The following is an 18847-nucleotide window of genomic DNA, read 5'->3' as shown; positions in this document are numbered from 1 at the left end:
GCGTGCTGCAGTCCATAGGGCCTCAAAGGGTCAGACACAAATGAGCGACTGAACTGAACTCCCTGCTTTGAAAACTTCCAATGGCCCTCAAGATGAGCTCTTCTTGATTTTATTCTACCTGTTCTGTGAAGTGTTAACAGTATGAGGAGAACTAGGCAGCTGAATGTTGAATCCTGGGTCTACCACCTATTAGCTTTGTGACCCTGGGGAAGTAACTCAACCCCTCTGTAGTAGCTCAATTTCTCATCTGTTAAATGGGGCTAATACCCACACCACAGAACTCTTCTTACAAAGTGGTAATTCTTATAAAGTGCTTACTGAGCTTGCAACACCTGGCATAGGTGTTGCATCCTTTAAATGTCAGCTATTAATATTATTACTTCTCCAAATAAACTTCCTACTCCACCTGGGACATCCTCCTTGATTTCTAAACACACCATGCCCATCTGAGGGCCTTTGCTGGTAGTGTTCTCATCCACGAACCACCATTCCTTACCAACCACAATCACAACCACCAAAGAAAACTTTTCCAACAAAAGAACATATTCAACATTTATGCTATATATTCAAGGTGGCGGGCTGGAAATACAGGAAAAACAAACAGTTCCAACCCTCAGAGCTCATAGTAATAATGACAGAGAGTCAGAGGAAGAGGTCCGATAATGTGTTACAGGTGTCAAGGAAGCACTTTCGGGAGGCAGTGGAAATGCTGACTCTGAATCCTGAAGGCTGAGTGCGTGCATCTGGCAGAATGGATGCATGTGGGGTCAGAGCACCCGCTCCCACAGTCACAGTCACTGTACTGAGTCTGGAGATTCTGAAGCTCTCAGCAGGTACAGTGAGCAAAGGGTAGAGGAAGGCTGCATCACAAGGCCAGGAAGTCTTGAGACTTTCCTCCAGGCAACAGGCAGCCACTAAATGATGTTAAGTAGGGAACTCCTGCTTGGGTTCTAAAAGAGCTACACCTGTCCTGCCCAACATGGACGCCACATGTGACTGCTGAACTATGCTAGTGTGATCTTGGGACTAAGTTTTAAATTTTAATTAATTTAAATTTAAAAACTGATACTCAATTCACTTACCAAAAATTTTAAAAATATACTTGGAACAATTTGGGTATGTGAATCTACTTTTCAACTGTAAGTTTAATGAATTCTAAAAACAGATCAAGTGTCTCTGATGAAAATTCAGCATCCAAATTGAGATGTGCTGTAAGTGTAAAACACACACCAGATTGGAAGACAGTACAAAAAGGGTGAGAGTCGTCGTTAATAGTCTTTATAACTATCACATGTTGAAATATTTTGACTATACCAGGTTATCGATGACATTAAAATTAACTTTACATGTTTTTCACTTTCACTGTGTCTACTAGGAAATGTAAAATGACATGTGTGGCTCATACTGTATTCTGGAGAACACTCGTCCAACAAAACCAAGGCAGACGCAAGAGGAAAGAGACTGGAAGCAGGAAGACCAATTAGAGAGTCTTCTTGATGAGTCCAGAAAAGACACACAGGACTGAACCATCTAAGTGATAACCATCTTCAAAACCCAATTCAAGACGTGCTACTATGTCCAAAGCTTTTCCAATCGTAACCTTTCCTAATGGGATGCCTTTCTCCGAACTACTAGGGGACTTAATCATCTGTAGGATTCACTTCAGCACTTAATCATTTTCACCAGTCATTTATACTTAATTATTGGGTGACTTGTTTCTCAGATAAGACTATCAGCTCCTACACTAAGGGTTACAATTTAGGCTTCTTTCATTTTTCCACATCATGCAGTGAATATATTTTCAAAACTTTTCATATACATAGGTACATGGCTCCCATATATTTCACCACATTATCTGGAGACACTCATGTAGCTAATTTTACTTTTCCATAGCAAAAGGTTTTGATATCTTAAGGACATGAGCTAAAACAATGTAAAAAGTCAAACAAGACTCCTGGCCAATGTTCCAATAAAGCAGTGATATCTAATTAGTGAGCAAGCCCTGGCAAAGTACTATCAGGAAAAAAAAGTCAAGATGGCAGAGCAATTTAGCATTTTCACAAATTCCATTTAAAAATGAAACAAAAAACTCTATCTACAGCCCTCACTGCCAGACATGACCTTCGAAACCTAAGAATTAAGACCATTTAAAGGAAAAACATACAACTTTCACATTTAAAAATTAACCCCTAAAAAAAAATCAATTCTTCTAATAACATTTTCCAGGTAGAGATCCATGTATTATTAATCATCTAAACTCAGATTTTCCCATCTAAAGTCAGGTGAAGGCAAAACTTTTTAGGGAAATGTTAAAATATATATAAATGTATCTTACTGTATCATGGATAATAAAGTATTTCACCTAGAGTATCACTTAAATTTTCTTAGAAGAATCTTAAAAAAAAAAAAAAATCACACACACCCTCAAGCAACTGGTCAGCTCTTACCCCTAAAGAAACAGAAATAGGGAGCTAGGAACCAGTTGAAAGCAAAGTGGTACTGCAGGGTGATTAGCACTGATCTCTCAGGAACTTTGCAGTTCTCAGATTTTTAACGTTTGTTTGACATTTAAAACAAAAGCTGACAAGCTGTAACAACAACAGGATCCATCTTCCCTGAATTTGTTTAATGGCTACAAAGCCTATGTAACAGTGCCATTAAAGTTTCTGGGTATCTGCAAACAACTGAGCAATCAAAGATGGAGTCAGGACAGCTCACAGGGGAAAAATAAGTTTAAGGCTGTTCTAGTCTGAAAGGCAGAGGAAGAAATGGGGGAAACCTGTCAAACAGCCTGGATGAAATCAGGGAGTTAAAAAGCAAGCGCTCATTTCCTTTAGCACTGTGGGAAAAACCCGGTGCTAACAGAAAGCTAAGGAAAGTTTGGTTTGGCTGATTTCATTTTGTTTTCCTTCCAACATCATCACTGAGTTTGACCGGCCGCTTTCCTCCCCTCCCATTACTCAGTAAAAACTCCCCCACTGAATTGAGTCGTCTTCCGGAGCCAGGCGCCCCCGCCTCTAAGCCTGCTAACGTGCTCAGACGCCTCTGGGCATGTTGTGGTCTCACCAGTCTGCGGGGCCAGCGCTCCGAACTCAATGGACAATAGGAGCTCACCCCCGTCCACGCCAACTACAAAGCTCAGGAGGGCCATTTCCCTTTTCCTGCCCAGATGCTGTTTTTCCCCCTTCGAAGCAGGGCCCCGTGCTCCTCTAGAGCCCCTGTTTGGCCTGGGACGCCTAACCTCCCTGCCCACCTGCAGAACTGTTGAACCCCTCCTCCCGTCCAAATAAGTTGTACAGCGGCGCACAGGCCAAAGGGGACCCCCTTCCCAGGGGCTTGATTGGGGGCATGGGTTTCAAAGTCCAGGTGGGACGGGAAAGGGATGTCTCTGGACACTTGATCACGGCCCTCCAGGCTAAGCCGTCCCCCGTCTCCACGCCAGCCTCTACTTGCCTCCCATCCCCCCTACAGCGAGGAGAGGTGGGGAGGTGCGGGCAGGCAGCACGGCCACCGCCTCCTCCAGTGGAGCCCTCGGCAACACTCACCCTTTCACCACAAAGAAGGGGTCCTCCATGGACATGGCGTCCCGGCCCCCGGCCGCCTCACGTCTGCTCCGCGCACAGGGCGCCCGCGCCCTCCAAATCTCCCTCTGCCCACCCTACCAGCCTCGCGTAGCGGCCCGGGGGTCCCGAAGCCTCTGCGCGCTCAGGGCGGGGTGCACGGGCCAGCCGCTGGTCCAGCACTCGATGGGCAATGCAGACCAAATCCAGACTCTGGAGCCGGCCCCGCGGCTGTCCCCTCCCCCGACTCCTCCCGGCGCGTCCGGCCGCCTGGCTCCGCCCCCGGGTTCCTCGGCCTCGGCCAATCACGAACGCCATCCGCCGCACCACTTCCGCACCCATGCACACGTGACCACAGCCGGCCCCGCCCCTCGTTGGCGGGTCCTGGGCACCTTGTCACACGACCCTGGAGGCGGGGCTCTGGGGGCGGTGAAGGAGGGCGGCTCTTCTCTCCACTTGCCCCTCAGGATTCAGGGGCCGGAGCTGCTTATTCCTTCGCAGGAAAGACATTCAGGTGTCCTAGGTATGCATTAGTATCTCCTTTGCACAATCCTTTCACCTTTTCTCTACTTTTGATACTTGATTTTGATAACATGTTGATTTAGAAATCCATCTCATCCGTCCTCCACTTACAATAAAGCCTGCTCGTATAGATTGTCTGACTATATTGCACAACTTTATATAGGTCTTACTATATCCAACAATGCGCTGAAGGCTGTATGTACATTATCTCAATATTCTTTGGGGGAAGGTATTATTATTATTACCATTTAGTAGATGAGAAAAGTTCAGAGGCATCAAGATTTCCTACGCTCATACAGCCTGGACAGGGCAATCAGAGAATCTGTGCGCTTTCCACCAGACGGGTGTGTTTTCTTTTGCTGTGTGCCTTTCTCGAAGTGACCAGTAAGATAATTTTTTCATACAGCATGTGATACTTCCCAGGAGAAAGAACTTTTGAGGGACAAAGGAGGGGCCAAACATGGTAACTTCTTCTGAGCTAAATGGTTCAAAAGCACTTCCAGAAAGCATTTTGGTCAGAACAGTTATCAAGTTCATATGCTAGATATGCTATGGGGTTTGTGAACATTAATTGCTGATTATCTTTGAGCACTTCCTGTATGTCAGGCACTGTGCTAAGTGTTATCTCAGTTGCTCTCAGGAGGTAATTACTGTTGTTATCCCCATTTTACAAATGAGAAATCTGAGACTCTTGCAGGTTAAGTGACTTGCTTAAAGTACCAGTCTTTTTGGAAATGGAAGAGTCCTTTGAACCAGACAAATCCTGTTTGAACCTGAGTTCTGTTATCAGTCCCTCATCTGTAAAGTGTGTATAATAATATTTAGCTTGTGGATTGTTGTGAGGGTTAAATAAAAATGCATGGAAACCCCAAGGCCCCAAGGAAGTAAGGCAGTGAAGTCAGGGAAACTAGTCTGGAAGCTGCTGTGTTTGTCCAGCCTGAAGGGCTGAGGACCAGAATAGGACAGCAGCAATCTTAAAATGGAGAAGAAGGAGACAATCTGATACATGTTTTCAAGGAAAAACAAAACACCTAGACCTGATGAGAGGCTGAATGGGGTTAACGGGGAGAAAGGTGAAAGTCAGACTCCAGGCTTCTCTGAGACCCTGGAGGGGCAGCTGAGGGAGGTCAGATGTAGGGGAAGAGAAGCTGTTGGAAGAGAACTGTTTTGGTTCTGAACATATTGAGATGGGGAACTGAAAAGGGATCAGTCATTTTTCATTCATTCAACAAACACATGGAAATTGAAGAGAAGATGAGGATAATGATTAAGAGCCATACTTGCAGCCAGGCTATGCTCAGTCACTCATTCGTGTCTGACTCTTTGCAGCCCCATGGACTGTAGCCCACCAGGCTTCTCTGCCCGTGGAATTTTCCAGGTAAAATCTGGAGTGGGATGCCGTTTCCTACTCCTGGGGATCTGCCTGACTTAGGGATTGAACCCATGTTTCCTGTGTCTCCTGCACTGGCAGGCAGATTCTCTAGCCCTGTTGCCAACCGGGCAGCTGGATTACCTGAGTTCAAATCCTAATTCTGCTATTTCCTGACTATTGTGTCTTGGGGAAGCTGCTTAGTCTCTCACTGTCCTCAACTAAGAAACGAAAACCATAGTAGCACCTTGCTCATAGAGTGTCATCAGGATTAAATGAATCAATGTCTGAGAAGTGCTTAGAATAGTACTAGCATGTGTTGTTGTCTCACTATGTGCTAGGCACTGAGGATACAGAAATGAACGGTCTGGGTCCTTGACTTCAAGGAATTCTCAGACTAGTAGGAGAACAAGGCCAGTTACATAATGAAAGAAAGGCATATGTTGCCAGAGAAACGTGGAGACAAGCCACCAGTCTATTTGTGTGTGGGGGAGGGTGGGGAGGACTTCGAAACAATGGCTAGAGGCAGCCAGGAGACAGCAGGGCAGCCTTTGGAGGAGCCATGGCAGGGGCGCATTGCTGGAACGGAAAGAATAGGATTGTGGCAGCAGGAGCTAAGGCTGGAAATGGGCAGGGCCAGTTTCTCGGGGCCCTTGATTGTGATGTTAAGAACTGTGAACACTCAGCTGAGAGCATTGACAGGATAATTCTGGCATTTAACATAGATGCAGCAGTGGCTGAAAGGGCAGCTGGGAAGTCATGGTGCAGAGAAGGGGTGAGGGTGTCCTGAGATAGGCTCACTACAACTAGGATGGAGAGGGGGGATATGTTTGAGAAATACTTTAGCGGCAACATCCGGGGGCTTGGGGGCTTGGTGAATGAATGAATGGTTCAGCATTTAGTGTTTTTGGATGAAAGAAGGAGTGTTCTGGAGTTGGAAGTGGGTTGTTGTTAGTTCCAATCACTGAGAAAAAGAACATAGTAGGTCTAGATTTAGGGTGAAAATAAATTAACTGCTAGCGGGTTGATTTTCCAGGGCTTCCTGGATGGTACACTGGTAAAGAATCCGCCTGCCAATGCAGGAGACACAAGAGACATGGGTTTGATCCCTGGGCCGGGAAGACCCCCTGGAGTAGGAAATGGCAACCCACTCCAGTATTGTTCCATGGACAGAGGAACCTGATGGGCTACAGTCCATGGGGCAGCAAAGACTCGGACACAACTGCGGGATAGAGCACGTATGTCAGTTTCCCCCACTAAACGGTAAACTAGTGGAGGCAGGGAGACTTAAAGTGTTACTACCACCTCAATGCCTGGCATAGCCTCTTATTATCTATTCCATGAAAGGGGTGTCTCTTTCTTTAATATGTCACCCACTCAAACCAACCCAGACCTTTGCCTCTGCTACCCCAGGGAAAGGGAAGTATAGCTAAAATGGAAGGAAAAATAAAGGAAGCTCTTTCTTTTCCCTCTTCTCTTCTTTTTTTCTTTTCTTTTTCTCTTCTATTCTTTTACATTTAACAGGACTCAGGTCCTGGCATAAACAAAAACATAATAACTCAGGAAGAATACTTAGCAAAAAGTCATCTCCTCTACCCACTCCCTACCCCCCACTACCTCCCAAAAAAGAAGAGTTAAAAATTCTCATGGAGCAAAAAAATCAAAACAGTAATTGCCTTTGGGTGGGGAGTATGATTAGGAAAGAAAACTTTCTGGGGGCTAGTGATTTTCTGTATTTTGACAGGACTGTAGGTTACACAGGTATGTGAATTTGTCGGGACTTGTCAAGCTGTAGTACTTAGACTCTGTCCGTTTTGCAGGAAAAGGCTAATATTCCAACTCTGAGATTTTGAGTGGTCAGCCATGAAAACCTTGGGTTTCTCAGCAAGTCTCCAAAGTTAGGAGAGTGAGTGGTGGAGGATACTACTGGAATCCTGCAAGGCATCTTGTGCTGAAATTGGAAATGCCAATGCAGAAAGAGGGCACGGGCCACCAGGTCACGGGCTCATGAGGATGAGCATCAGAAAGGATCAAATCACACCCTGTTGCTGGGAATGCCAGGATAAACCCAGGCTACTTCCAACCCCTTAAAAGCTATGAGAGTTCCATATCACTCCTACAAGGGGATCTCTTCCATTCTCAGCTGGGAATGGTGTCTAAACTACTCCCTCACTAGGTCATTTTAAGGATCAACTGGGATATTAAATGTGACTACATTTTGCAAAGTGTTTAAAATACTCTATGTCCCCCTAGGTCCTTTTAAAAATTAGTTTTGAAAATTTTAATTGTGGTAAAATACACATACAATTTTCCATCTTAACCATTTTTAAGTACACTGTTCAGAAGTGTTTACAGTCACATTTTCAACCAACCTCCAGAACATTTATTTGCAAAACTGAAATTCTGTACCCGTTAAACATGTCCTTAGTCTCTCCTCCCCTATGCCTGACAACCACCATTCTACTTCCTACCTCTATAAATTTAACTTCTCTAGATACCACATATAAGTGTTTGTCATGCCCTCAAACAATATTTGTAATACATGTATCTCATACAGTATTTGTCTCTTTGTGATTGACTTTTTTCACTCAGCATAAGGTATTCGAGGTTCATTCTTGTTGCAGCATGTGTCAGAATTTCCTTCCTTTTTGAGGCAGACATTCCATTGTATGTATACATCACTTTTTGTTTATTCATTCATGTATTGATGGACACTTGGGTTACTTCCACCTTTTGACAATTGTGAATAATGCTGCTATGAACGTGAATGTACCAGTATGTAGTTGAGATTCTGTTTTAAATTGCTTTGGGAGTATACCCAGAATTGGAATTGCTGGATCATAATCTTTTAAAGAACTTCTAGACTGTTTCCCATAGTGGCTGCACCATTTTACATTCCCACTAAGAGTGCACAAGAGTTTCAATTTATTCACATCCTTGCCAACACTTGTTATTTTGTTTATGTGTGGTTTTGTTTCTATAGTAGCCATCTTAATGGATTTGAAATATATCTCATTGTGGTTTTGATTTGCATTTCCCTAATAATTAGTGCTATTGCACATCCTTTCATGTAAACATTTCATTGTATAAAATTCCCAAACTTGATTTTTATTTTTTAAAATTTTCTAAAATTTTATTTTATATTGGAGTGTAGTTGACTTACAATGCTGTGTTAGTTTCAGGTGTACAGCCAAGTGAATCAGTTATACATATATCTATTTTTTTTCAGATTGTTTTCCCATTTATGTTATTACAGAATACTGAGCAGCATCCCTTTGCCAAACTTGAAATACATGTTTTTCTATATAAGTAAACAAATGGCTTATTGGCCATTTGTATATCTTCTTTTGGAAAAGGGAATGGCAACCCACTCCAGTATTCTTGCCTAGAAAATTCCATGGACAGAGCATCCTGGAGGGCTACAGTCTATGGGGTCCTAAACAGTTGGACTCAAGAAAGAAATGGCAACCCACTCCAGTATTCTTGCCTGGAGAATCCCACGGACAGAGGAGTCTGGCAGGCTACAGTCTGTGGGGTCGCAAGAGTCAGACATGGCTGAGCGACTAGGCACAGCGCATATCTTCTTTAGAGACGTGTCTATTCAAGTCCTTTGCTCATTTAAAAATTGTGTTTGTCTTTTTGTTGTTACATTCATCTTTTTGAAACAAGATTGAGTACGGGACAAAAGTGCTATGTAGACGTTAGGTATTATATTCTTCATCTTTATCCCAATCTTTTAAAAACCTTGAGATACATGTGCTTGTTCTGGAGCATTCCAGAAGACACTGACTCTTGTTGGCATCCATTGACCTGGCTATGTCTACATTTCCCAGCACCAACCATAGGGAATTTCCACATGCAAGTTGTGTTTTCTTTCCTTATATATCTAACACAAGAAAGTGATTAACGACTTATGAAACATCCCTTTGATGGTCCACCAAAAATGTTTAAAATTGTGTAATATATATGGAAAACAGCAAGACAATATTATGTTTATAATATGATTTCAATTCTGCTCATTTTTATATAAAGAAACACTTTTACACATAGAAAAAAGAAAATGTACTTAAAGTTTGACCATTTTCTATAATGGAGTATATACTTGGATAATCAGAAATATAAAAAGTAAAAAATAGAAACAAAAACTGAAGAAAGAAAAGTGAGAAAGTCAAGAGACCACATATGCAAAAGTATAACAAAGGTTAGCAGTTTTAAATCCCTTTTAGAATAAGACAGGTTAAGAGTGTATGAATAAATGGATATTAGTGAGTTCGCAAAGTTAATTTATACTATTGAAATTCAATGAACTTTTAAAATTTATTTATTTATTTGTGACTCTGCTGGGTCCTTGGTGCTGCGTGGGCTTTTCTTTAGTTGCAGCGAGTGAGAGCTACTTTCTAGTTGTGGCGCGTGGGCTTCTCATTGTGATGGCTTCGCGTGTGGAGTACAGGCTCTAGAGCTTGTGGGCTCAGTAGTTGTGGTTCCCCAGGCTCTAGAGCATAGACTCAATAGTTGTGGTGCACCGGCTTAGCTGCTCCGAGGCACATAGAATCTTCCTGGGCCAGGGATCAAACCTGCACCTCCTACATTGGCAGGCGGATTCTTTACCACTGAGTCACCAGGGGAACCCTCAACTTCTTGATAAAATAGTGAACTCAAACCATTGTTGAAAGGCAATTATGACATTTGCCCTCTTCTATGAATTTGTTAGTGCACAGGGAAGGAAAAACTACAATCTCACTTGGTAAACTAGTGAGTAACAGCAATAGTTATAACGATTGCTAACATTTACTTACTATGGACCGGACATTGTGCTAAGTAATATACATGCATACTCTTCAGAAATGGCTCCAAAATTTCTACATGGGGCAGGTTTACAACGTAACTTCTTTGGACAACAGGGCTAGGAGACTTGAACTGACATTAGATGGCAGACCCAGTGTATTTTTTGAAATTATGGGTTATTTGGGATGGTAATTATGTGTGTGTGGTAATGATGCTCTAAAGTCCCAAGAGGGGCTTGCCAGGTGGCACTAGTGGTGAAGAACCTGTCTGCCAATGCAGGAGATGCAAGACAGGTGTGTTCAATCCCTGGGTCAGGAGATCCCCTGGAGGAGGAAATGGCAACCCACTCCAGTATTCTGGGCTGGAGAATCCCATGGAGAGAGCAGCCTGGTGGGCTACAGTCCGTAGCATCACAAAGAATTGTACACAACTGGAGTGACTCAGCACACATGCACCAAGCAGGAGATACAGGTTCGATCCCTGGGTCAGGAAGATCCCCTGGAGAAGGGAATAGCAACCACTCCAGTATTCTTGCCTGGAAAATTCCATGGGCAGAGAAGCCTTCTGGGCTATGTCCATGGGGTCACAAAAGAGTTGGACACAGCTTACCAACTAAACAACAATAACAGAAGTACCAAGAAGTGACAAATCACCTCTTGGTTCCATCAGTGCTGATTGCACTAAATCCACACAACTCTGTAAGGCAGATATTGTTATGACCTCCATATTCCACAAGAGAAACCTGAGGCTTGGAGAGGTTGATGATTTGTCTAAGGTCTCATAGGTAGGAAGTGGCAGAGCCCCACTTGGAGATAAGTTTGTCTGACTCCTAAACCCATGTTCTTTGCTATAGTACTTTACTGATCATTTGTACAAGGGCTAGCCTTGTCCCAAAATTGGTGAATGGATTTTACCTAACCACTGAAAATGGCTCAAATCAGATTTCACAGACATAATGCAGGCACATGCAGACACACACACACACACACCCCCCTGTTGAACTTCTTATAACACCCCAGAGGAAACTAATTGAATGGGATAAAATACACTACAGTACATTGAAAACAATCAGTTCAGTTCATTAGCTCAGTTGTATCTTACTGTTCATGACCCCATGGACTGCAGCACTCCAGGCCTCCCTGTCACAATATATTTAATGAATTAGACTTTTTTGTTAACTTAATAATTTGTCTTTTGGCTTTTGAGGATGACTTGTCCCATTGCAAATGGGTCAGATTCTTCAGAAGGGCCTCAAGATAAATATAATAAAACAGTGTTTGAAAACCAAAGACATAGATCCATAGTAAATAAGATAAACACAAACTACTCTGACAAATACAGCTTGAGGTTCAAGGATTAGACAATTGCTCAAAGGTAGAGCTAGTTCCCAAGGGGAATGAATAGGACACTTCTCACTCCAATGCTTCCCAGCTTAGTCGGGCAGTCTTCACTTGTCCTTTAAGATACTGACACTTATTAAATCCATTTACTTAAAAATTTTAAGACTATTAAGGCTATGCCATAAAAATGCATGTTGGTACTGGGAAATTGTTAAGTGAAAAATAAATTACAAAATAATACTAGGATGTGAAACTCTCTTTTGGTAAAATGAATCCCCCAAAGTGTGTTTGTATACATACATATATAGTCACAGCAAAGCACTGAAAAGACATATATTAAAATGTTAACATTGGCTTTCTCTGAAGAGTGATTTTGTTCTTACTCTGATTTTTTATGTGCTTTCAAGTTTTCTGGATTGTATTTGTTAATTTGCACTTAGGATAAAATGAGTTAAAAATGAAAGGCACGGTCACCACACCTACTTTCTAATGTAAATGCTGCAGACTGCAGTACAGTATGCAGTTTTGTAACAAGATATGAACAGAAATTCAAAGGAAGAAATAAATTCACTGCTCTGGGACATCAGTGCTAGTGCGAGATCCCCGGGACTGTTGGGGGCTCTGAGAGTGAGTGGCACAGGGGTGCCCTACATTTGTTAAGTGAAAAATTAAGGGAAGGAAAAAGAAGGGAAGGAGAAAGGAAAGGAAGAAACACAAAGGTCCGAGAAGAGAAGGTGCTAGGAGATGCTGAGAGTTGCTAAAGATCATTATTATTTCATTATTTGGCTTCTTTTTTTCTTTTGGGAGATGGAGGACATGTAGTTTTCTGCTGCTCCTAGAACAAATCACTACAAACTAAGTGCCCTAAAACAACACAGATTTATTCTCTTACAGTTCTGGAGGTCAAGTGTCCAAAAGTGGCTCTCAGGGGCTAAAATGAAAGTGATGGCAGGGTTGTGTTCCTTTTGTAGGCTCTAGGAGAGAATCTCTTCTTTCTCTTTCCAGCTCTACAGACTGTCTCAATGTTATAAAACCCTTGAGATTGGACCCACCAGATAATCCTGGATAATCTCTCCATCTCAATATTTTAAAGTTAATCTTATCTGCTAAGTCCCTTTTGCCATGCTAGGTAATATATTCACATATTTTAGAAATTAGAATATGGGTATCTTTGAGGTGAGGAAGGGGATGTTATTCCGCCTACTGCAGAAGGAAACTGGTATGTTCTACTATCCATCGTGTATGCTGTAAACATAACCTCATCTAAATCTTCAACAAGCCTTGTGAAATATATGCCAGGATTTGGTTTTAAAGTTGAGAAGACTGATGCCGATAGGGAAGGATGAGGGGAAGGGATAGTTAGGGAGTTTGGGATGGACATGTATACACTGCTGTATTTAAAATGGATGACCAACAAGGATGTACTGTATAGCACAGGGCACTCTGCTAAATGTTATGTGGCAGTCTGGGGTGGGAGGGGAGTTTGGGGGAGAATGGATACATGAATATGCATGGCTGAGTCCCTTCATTGTTTACCTGAAACTATCACAACATAGCTTGTTAATCAACTATACCCTAATACAAAAGAAAAAGTTTTAAAAGCAAAATAGATAAATTGAGGAAACTGAGCCTCAACACAATTTGGGATTCTGCACAAGGTCAAGTAGCTAGGATGCAAACATCCAGGTGCCTGAGCAGGAGCCCAAGCCAGCCTGCCTGGTGGCCTTGCTTCCACTCATCTCCTGCTCATCTCTGCAGCCTCTCTCCTGTCTGGGCCTGTCCTCCAGCTCCCTGAACACGCTTACGCCTCTGTTTCCCGCATCATTGTGTTCTCCCGATGACCATGTATACAGCTGTGGCTTTGTGCTGAGGTTTGCTAATCGAGGAATCCAAGCCGGCTGCTCCTCAGAATCTTAAGGCCAGGTCTCCTTTATTCAGTGAACATTTTTGAGCTCTTGGGCTGGGGGTGCTAGAGCAGCATGGAAGATAGATGTAAGCTAAAAATGACAGGATAGTCTAGAGGATACATATTATATCAGACATGTGGACTGCAGCATTACAGGAAGCCACAACAAGTCCTGGGAACTTTGTGTGACTCTTTCTCATGGACCTTGGGTGAAATCTAAGATCCAGGGAATAAACAAAGCCTTCTTTTTCTTTTGAGCTCCCTGGGGGACCAGAACTGATTCATCTTTGTGCTCCCTGTGTCTTTCTTATAGCTGTGCTCCATAAATATTTAGAAGTTGGTAACAGGACCAAGATAGGAACAGCAAAAGGAGCAATCAGGGCCTCAGACCAACAAAGGGTTAAAGGTCACTGGGGAAGGCGGTGCTTTAGGGCTCTCATGCTCTCTATTCTACCTAGCAACTGATGACACAAACATTTCCACTGTTTTGACTGGGAGAGAGCCCTTGAATGTCTCAGTTGCTGAATCACCAAAAACTGAGAGAGCTGATACAGTACAGGTTCTTGAAAGATCAACAGGGACCTATCAGTGTTTTAGTTAAAAGAATCAGAAGAAAAGGATTTTAGAGGGGCTGATGATGCTCCTATTGCCTCTCATCATTGTATTAATGGTGAAGCTCAGCGATGCTCGTGAGTACCCCAAGTTCTCTTTGCTTCAAACTCCCCAGCTGAGGGAGCCTCTGGGAAACAGCTTGTCTTCCTAAAACTCCTGGTGAAATGAAGAAACCAGGGGCAGAAAAGTGTGTTTATTCAACCCAGGACTTGTCGGAGCGATGAACTGGAAAGCTGTACAGGTTTCCAGTTCGTGTGTGTAGGATCTTGATGTTACCCACCTTCTCTGAGGGCTTGGAAGCCATTCTGGAAAGACCCTCTGGGTAACTTCCTCACTTCCTACTTCCCTTCTGAATGTTGTTCACTTTCTTTTCTGCTCCTGTCTTTTCTTTTACTTTTGTTTTTCCTCCCTACTAGCTTGGTGAGTCTCATGAGGGCGTGGTCAGGGTTTCGGGGCCACTGAATAGTAGAGCAGATCCATTGTTCACATTTATTTGTTTATCCTCCTCACCACAAGCCCTGCCTATAATATAAGATCCCAGAAAGATAAAACCATGGTTCTGAACTCTTGTACTGAGTGTAAGAGTTATGAACTTAGTAGAAAGAGTTTTTCACTTTATGGGGAACCTGTGTTACTAGGGAAGCAGTTGCTTTCGGTTGCCCCAAATACACAAGAAGACCGGTGGGCTGGAAGCAACAGGCTTCTCTGCTCTAAGCAACTGCTTTCTCAGCTAGAGTCCAGCATTCCCAGGGGGTTGCCTGACAATGTCTGGGCTACCACCATAGGCAACGATGTGTGAGCATGATGGGAAGGAGCTCTTTCAAAACATCTGTGTGTTTTTTGATGACCTACTATGTACTGGCACTTTTGGGGACATGATCGTGGACAGGATAGACATAGGTCCTAATTCCATAGAAACTTAATCCAGAAAAGTCCTACCATTCAAGTCAGAAATGGGAAAGATTGAGGGTGAAGGTAAGAGAGGATAAAAAGAGGGCAGGAGTGATATTTCTAGAAGGTAAAAGGCCTATATATTACCTGTATTTGATTCTCAAGGAACTCACCAATAATATGGCCACAATAACCCCTAAATATAATCTTTCATATGTTGGTCTAACTAACTCTTGTGGCTCAGACGATATCCGCATTTCCAGATGAGGAGATCCAGGCCTAGAGAGGTGGACTCAGCTCACATAATGAACAGAGTCTGAAGTACCAGCAGGTCTTCCCAGCCACAAGTCCCGGGGTTTCCCACAAAATCATAGTGTCTCTGGATGTGGATGCTCGGCGCTTTGATAACTGGCGGGATGAGAAATAGAACCAGTCATCTCTGAAGGGCAGGGAAGGTCACCTTGTGCTGGCTCTCCTTCTCTCGGCTCCTTCCGCTGCATCCTTCTCTGCCCTGTGTTGTGTCCTGGGAGGTTGACTGCTACAGACGACATCACCCGGGCTCTCTCGCAGGCTGATTTCTGTTTGGGTTCACCCAATAGGAGATGCTGGTGGGGAGCAATCAGAGAGCAAAGCGAGGTTGAGGTATTACCTTCTTTCCCTCTTTCTCTAGTGCCTCTGGTAGTATAATAGCTGTGTGCCTCTGCAATGTAGTTTTCCATGAATGGCCCCTTCTTCATGGTTCTAGCTACCATTGGGGTTCAGGAACACTATTTGCTCCTCTCATCGCTACAACCCTAGGGCTGGTAACAGCTTCCTATAACTGCTAGCTTCTGGGTTCCCCAACATCCCTCATTTGTTCCTGTAACCTTGCTCACAGCTCTGTGTAGAGTCCCTCCACTGAAGTTTCTTCATGTGACTCATCTAGAGTGAAGGCTGTTACCTGCCAGGACCCTGAGTGAGCATGCTGAGCATTGAGGAGTGCTAACAGGGAAGGGAGATGGGGTTATGAAAAAGGACTTGGTCTACTTGATATTTGGACCTAATGCTGGCCCTGAGTGGGAGCTTCTAGAGGTGGAAATGCAGGGAGGAGATACTAGAGTGTTTGAGATCACAGAGCAATGTTAAGATCACTCCAGCATCACTTCCAGTATGTTATTCTCATTGACTCCATAGCCTTCAGTAAACTGCTCTTGCATTTGTAGTCCCATAGCTCTTGCTCCCAGTTTTATAATTTTCTATCTACCAAAATCTTTCAGTCAAGGCTCTCCTTAAAGCGGGGAGAGAGATCTCATTTTTCTCATTTCCCTCGTACATTCTAGTGACCAATAGGCACTTAATAAATACCTCCTGGAATTTATGTTCCAAGGTGATGTTTCTAGCAAATTGAAGTGATCTGACCATATACCATAGAGCAGGGGTCCCCAACCCCTGGGGCCATGGACCAGTACTGGTCTGTGGCCTGTTAGGAAATGGGCCACAAAGGAAGAGGTAAGTGGCAGGCAGGTGAGCAAGCAAGCAAAGCTTCATCCATATTTATAGCTGCTCCCCATAGCTCGAATTACCACCTGAGCTCACCTCCTGTCAGATCAATGGCAGCATTAGATTCTCATAGGAATGCTCAAGAACCTGCCACAAACTATGCATGGAAGGGATCTAGGTTGCACGCTTTTTATGAGAATCATACCGAAACCGTCCCCCACCCCTTGTCATTACCCAGTCTGTGGAAAAGTTGTCTTCCAGGAAACCAATCTGTGGTGTTAAAAAGGTTGGGGACTGCTGCCATAGAGAACTTGGGCAGCAATAATGACTAAATTCACGACTGTGGTTTATTCTGGTTGCAGAATATTTATGAAAAAGAAAGAGGTTTCATGCTTTACAACTCCTCCTGTTCCAGCCTGTGGGAAATTGTGAGCTGGTGACGTGGTGGGTGTAATCAGGTGGGGGCAGGCATGGGATCTCTCTTTCAGAGCCATATGTGGTTTGTATGGTTGATCCTGAAAAACACCAAGGTCAGTCTCTTGATATTATTTATAACTCTATGGATATTTCAATATTCTATATCAATCTGCTTCATGAAGTCCTTCACAGACAAGGACTGATGATAGATAAGTCCCCTGAATTGTCAACTGGGCTAGTGTTAAGAGACAGGCTTGCAAATTATCTGCTAAGAAATGACCTTGAGTTCCAAGAGTTAACATGAGAAAATATGGGCACTTGCTATAGACCTTATTAGACTTCAGTCTGTTTCCATGGAGCTGTTGCCAAGGTACATGCAGTAGAAATTTCTCCAAGATACTGTTTTACTCCCCTAAGGCCGTCTTCTTCTTAGTTGACATTGAATCTATCTAAATCCGAGGAATTCAACTAATTTGTAGATTTTCTTCTGACTAGTGGGAATATTTGTCTATTCTTACTAAAACCCATTGACCTCGGTCATCCTCTCACCCTAGAGGATTGCCAAGGTCTCAAAGGAAGGGGCCTAAGTTAAAGATAAAACACATGACTTTTTAAATACTTGCTTTATGAAACCCAAGTTGAGACAGATGATAAAGGACATTCTTTCTGACAGCGAAGTTTATATTCATTATGGAAAACCTTTCAAGAATATGAGTACCAAATCACATTTTGTTACAACCCCAGTGAATCATTTTATAAGAATAGAATTCATAAAATTGTAATTCTTCTGGGAAATAGGAGACCTGTAGTCATCATTGTATATAGAGTACTGGGGGAAAAAATCGTCAGGGCTCGATCATTCATTCATTTTCTGAAGCTCTACATGGCCCACAGTGGTCTCCTTGCTATTCTTCAAACACATGGAATGGGCAGCTTTCTGGAGGACTTGGGCTTGTTGTTCTGTCTGGAAGGTTCTCCTATGACTGACTTCCTTTCTCCATTCACGTCTCTGCTCAAGTGCCACCTCCTGAGATGGCCTTTCCTGGTCCCTCTACCTATAAATCATCCCTCTTCACATTCTATTTTCCTTGTTTTCTTCTTTTTTAAAATTAGTTTTTCTCTTTTTAAATTTTCTTTTCTCCTTATCTATTTCTCCATTTAAAAAAATTTGTTTATTTTTATGTATATTTCCTTTCCCTGCTTTATTTCTCTTCAAAACCCTTATCAGCAGCTGATCTTGTGTTATATACTTACCTACTGCCAGTCTTTCTTCTAGAAAGGAATTCAGATAGCTGGGATGTTGATGTGTTCATTGCCGTATTCCTAGCAGTTAGGACTGTGCCTACTGGAAGTTCAGAAAAGAATAAAATTTAAAAGGGACAGTGGTAACTTCCAAAGGGTAGCTTCAAAAGAGTAGCTAAAAAGTCAAACTGCCACATTCGGCACTTCCTGGCCCTCGACAAGTATGTAGTGAGTTGTTAGGAGAGACTGGCAGTTCTTGAAGTGTATAGAGCCACCCACATCACTGCATAGTTGGCCAAGTGTCCAAAGGCCCTCTTAACTAAAAATATCACCCTCCACTTCTCCCTCTCATTCCCACGATGCCTGAAATTCCAGAGAGTAGTTCCCAGGAATCATAATCATTTTGACTGTGTTAAGGCATAGGGCCACTTGGGAGGCCCAACAAATAATTGGGGCTTTGTTGAACTGGTCATCAAATCAGGACCCACGGCCAGTTGTAGGAAGGTCTGGAGTCTGGTTCCCCCGGGACAGGAAAATCTGGGATTAGTGAGTCATCCTTGACACAAGGGGGCAGGAGAGAGCACTGGTGATCCTGGCGAGGAGCCTGAAACAGAGCCTGGGATGGGGAAGTGACTCTGCTTCTGAACAGCTGGGCAGTCTAAGGCAGAGAGGCTTCCTGCTTGAGAGGTCAGAGGGAAATTCTTGGGCCCTCTACTTTGGATTC

The 18847-nt window shown here is 43.2% G+C and overlaps 2 protein-coding genes across 8 annotated transcripts in view; one reads left to right on the top strand and one right to left on the bottom strand.

The window, feature by feature from the left end:
* Positions 1-3824, bottom strand: part of STX6 (syntaxin 6) — a 47144-nt gene extending 43320 nt beyond the window's left edge. For 2 of the 3 annotated variants that reach the window (XM_070473980.1, XM_020868820.2), the window contains exon 1: positions 3546-3824. In XM_070473980.1, the coding sequence (XP_070330081.1) occupies positions 3546-3580 (35 nt within the window). In that variant the 5' untranslated portion in view covers positions 3581-3824. The remainder of the gene's footprint in view (positions 1-3545) is intronic. The other variant, XM_020868819.2, reaches the window with a different exon arrangement.
* A 155-nt stretch (positions 3825-3979) lies between these two features.
* The window catches only part of LOC110121610 (major histocompatibility complex class I-related gene protein), a 29464-nt gene continuing 14596 nt past the window's right edge, over positions 3980-18847 (top strand). For 4 of the 5 annotated variants that reach the window (XM_070473978.1, XM_020868854.2, XM_070473977.1 and 1 more), the window contains exon 1: positions 14002-14171. In XM_070473978.1, the coding sequence (XP_070330079.1) occupies positions 14117-14171 (55 nt within the window). In that variant the 5' untranslated portion in view covers positions 14002-14116. Of the gene's footprint in view, positions 4084-14001; positions 14172-18847 lie in introns of those variants that run through there. The other variant, XM_070473979.1, reaches the window with a different exon arrangement.

The sequence above is a fragment of the Odocoileus virginianus genome, chromosome 11 (assembly GCF_023699985.2).
Source record: "Odocoileus virginianus isolate 20LAN1187 ecotype Illinois chromosome 11, Ovbor_1.2, whole genome shotgun sequence".
Lineage (NCBI taxonomy): Eukaryota > Metazoa > Chordata > Mammalia > Artiodactyla > Cervidae > Odocoileus > Odocoileus virginianus.
The sequence above is the reverse complement of the archived record's forward strand: the minus strand, read 5'-3'. Positions and strand labels throughout refer to the sequence as shown.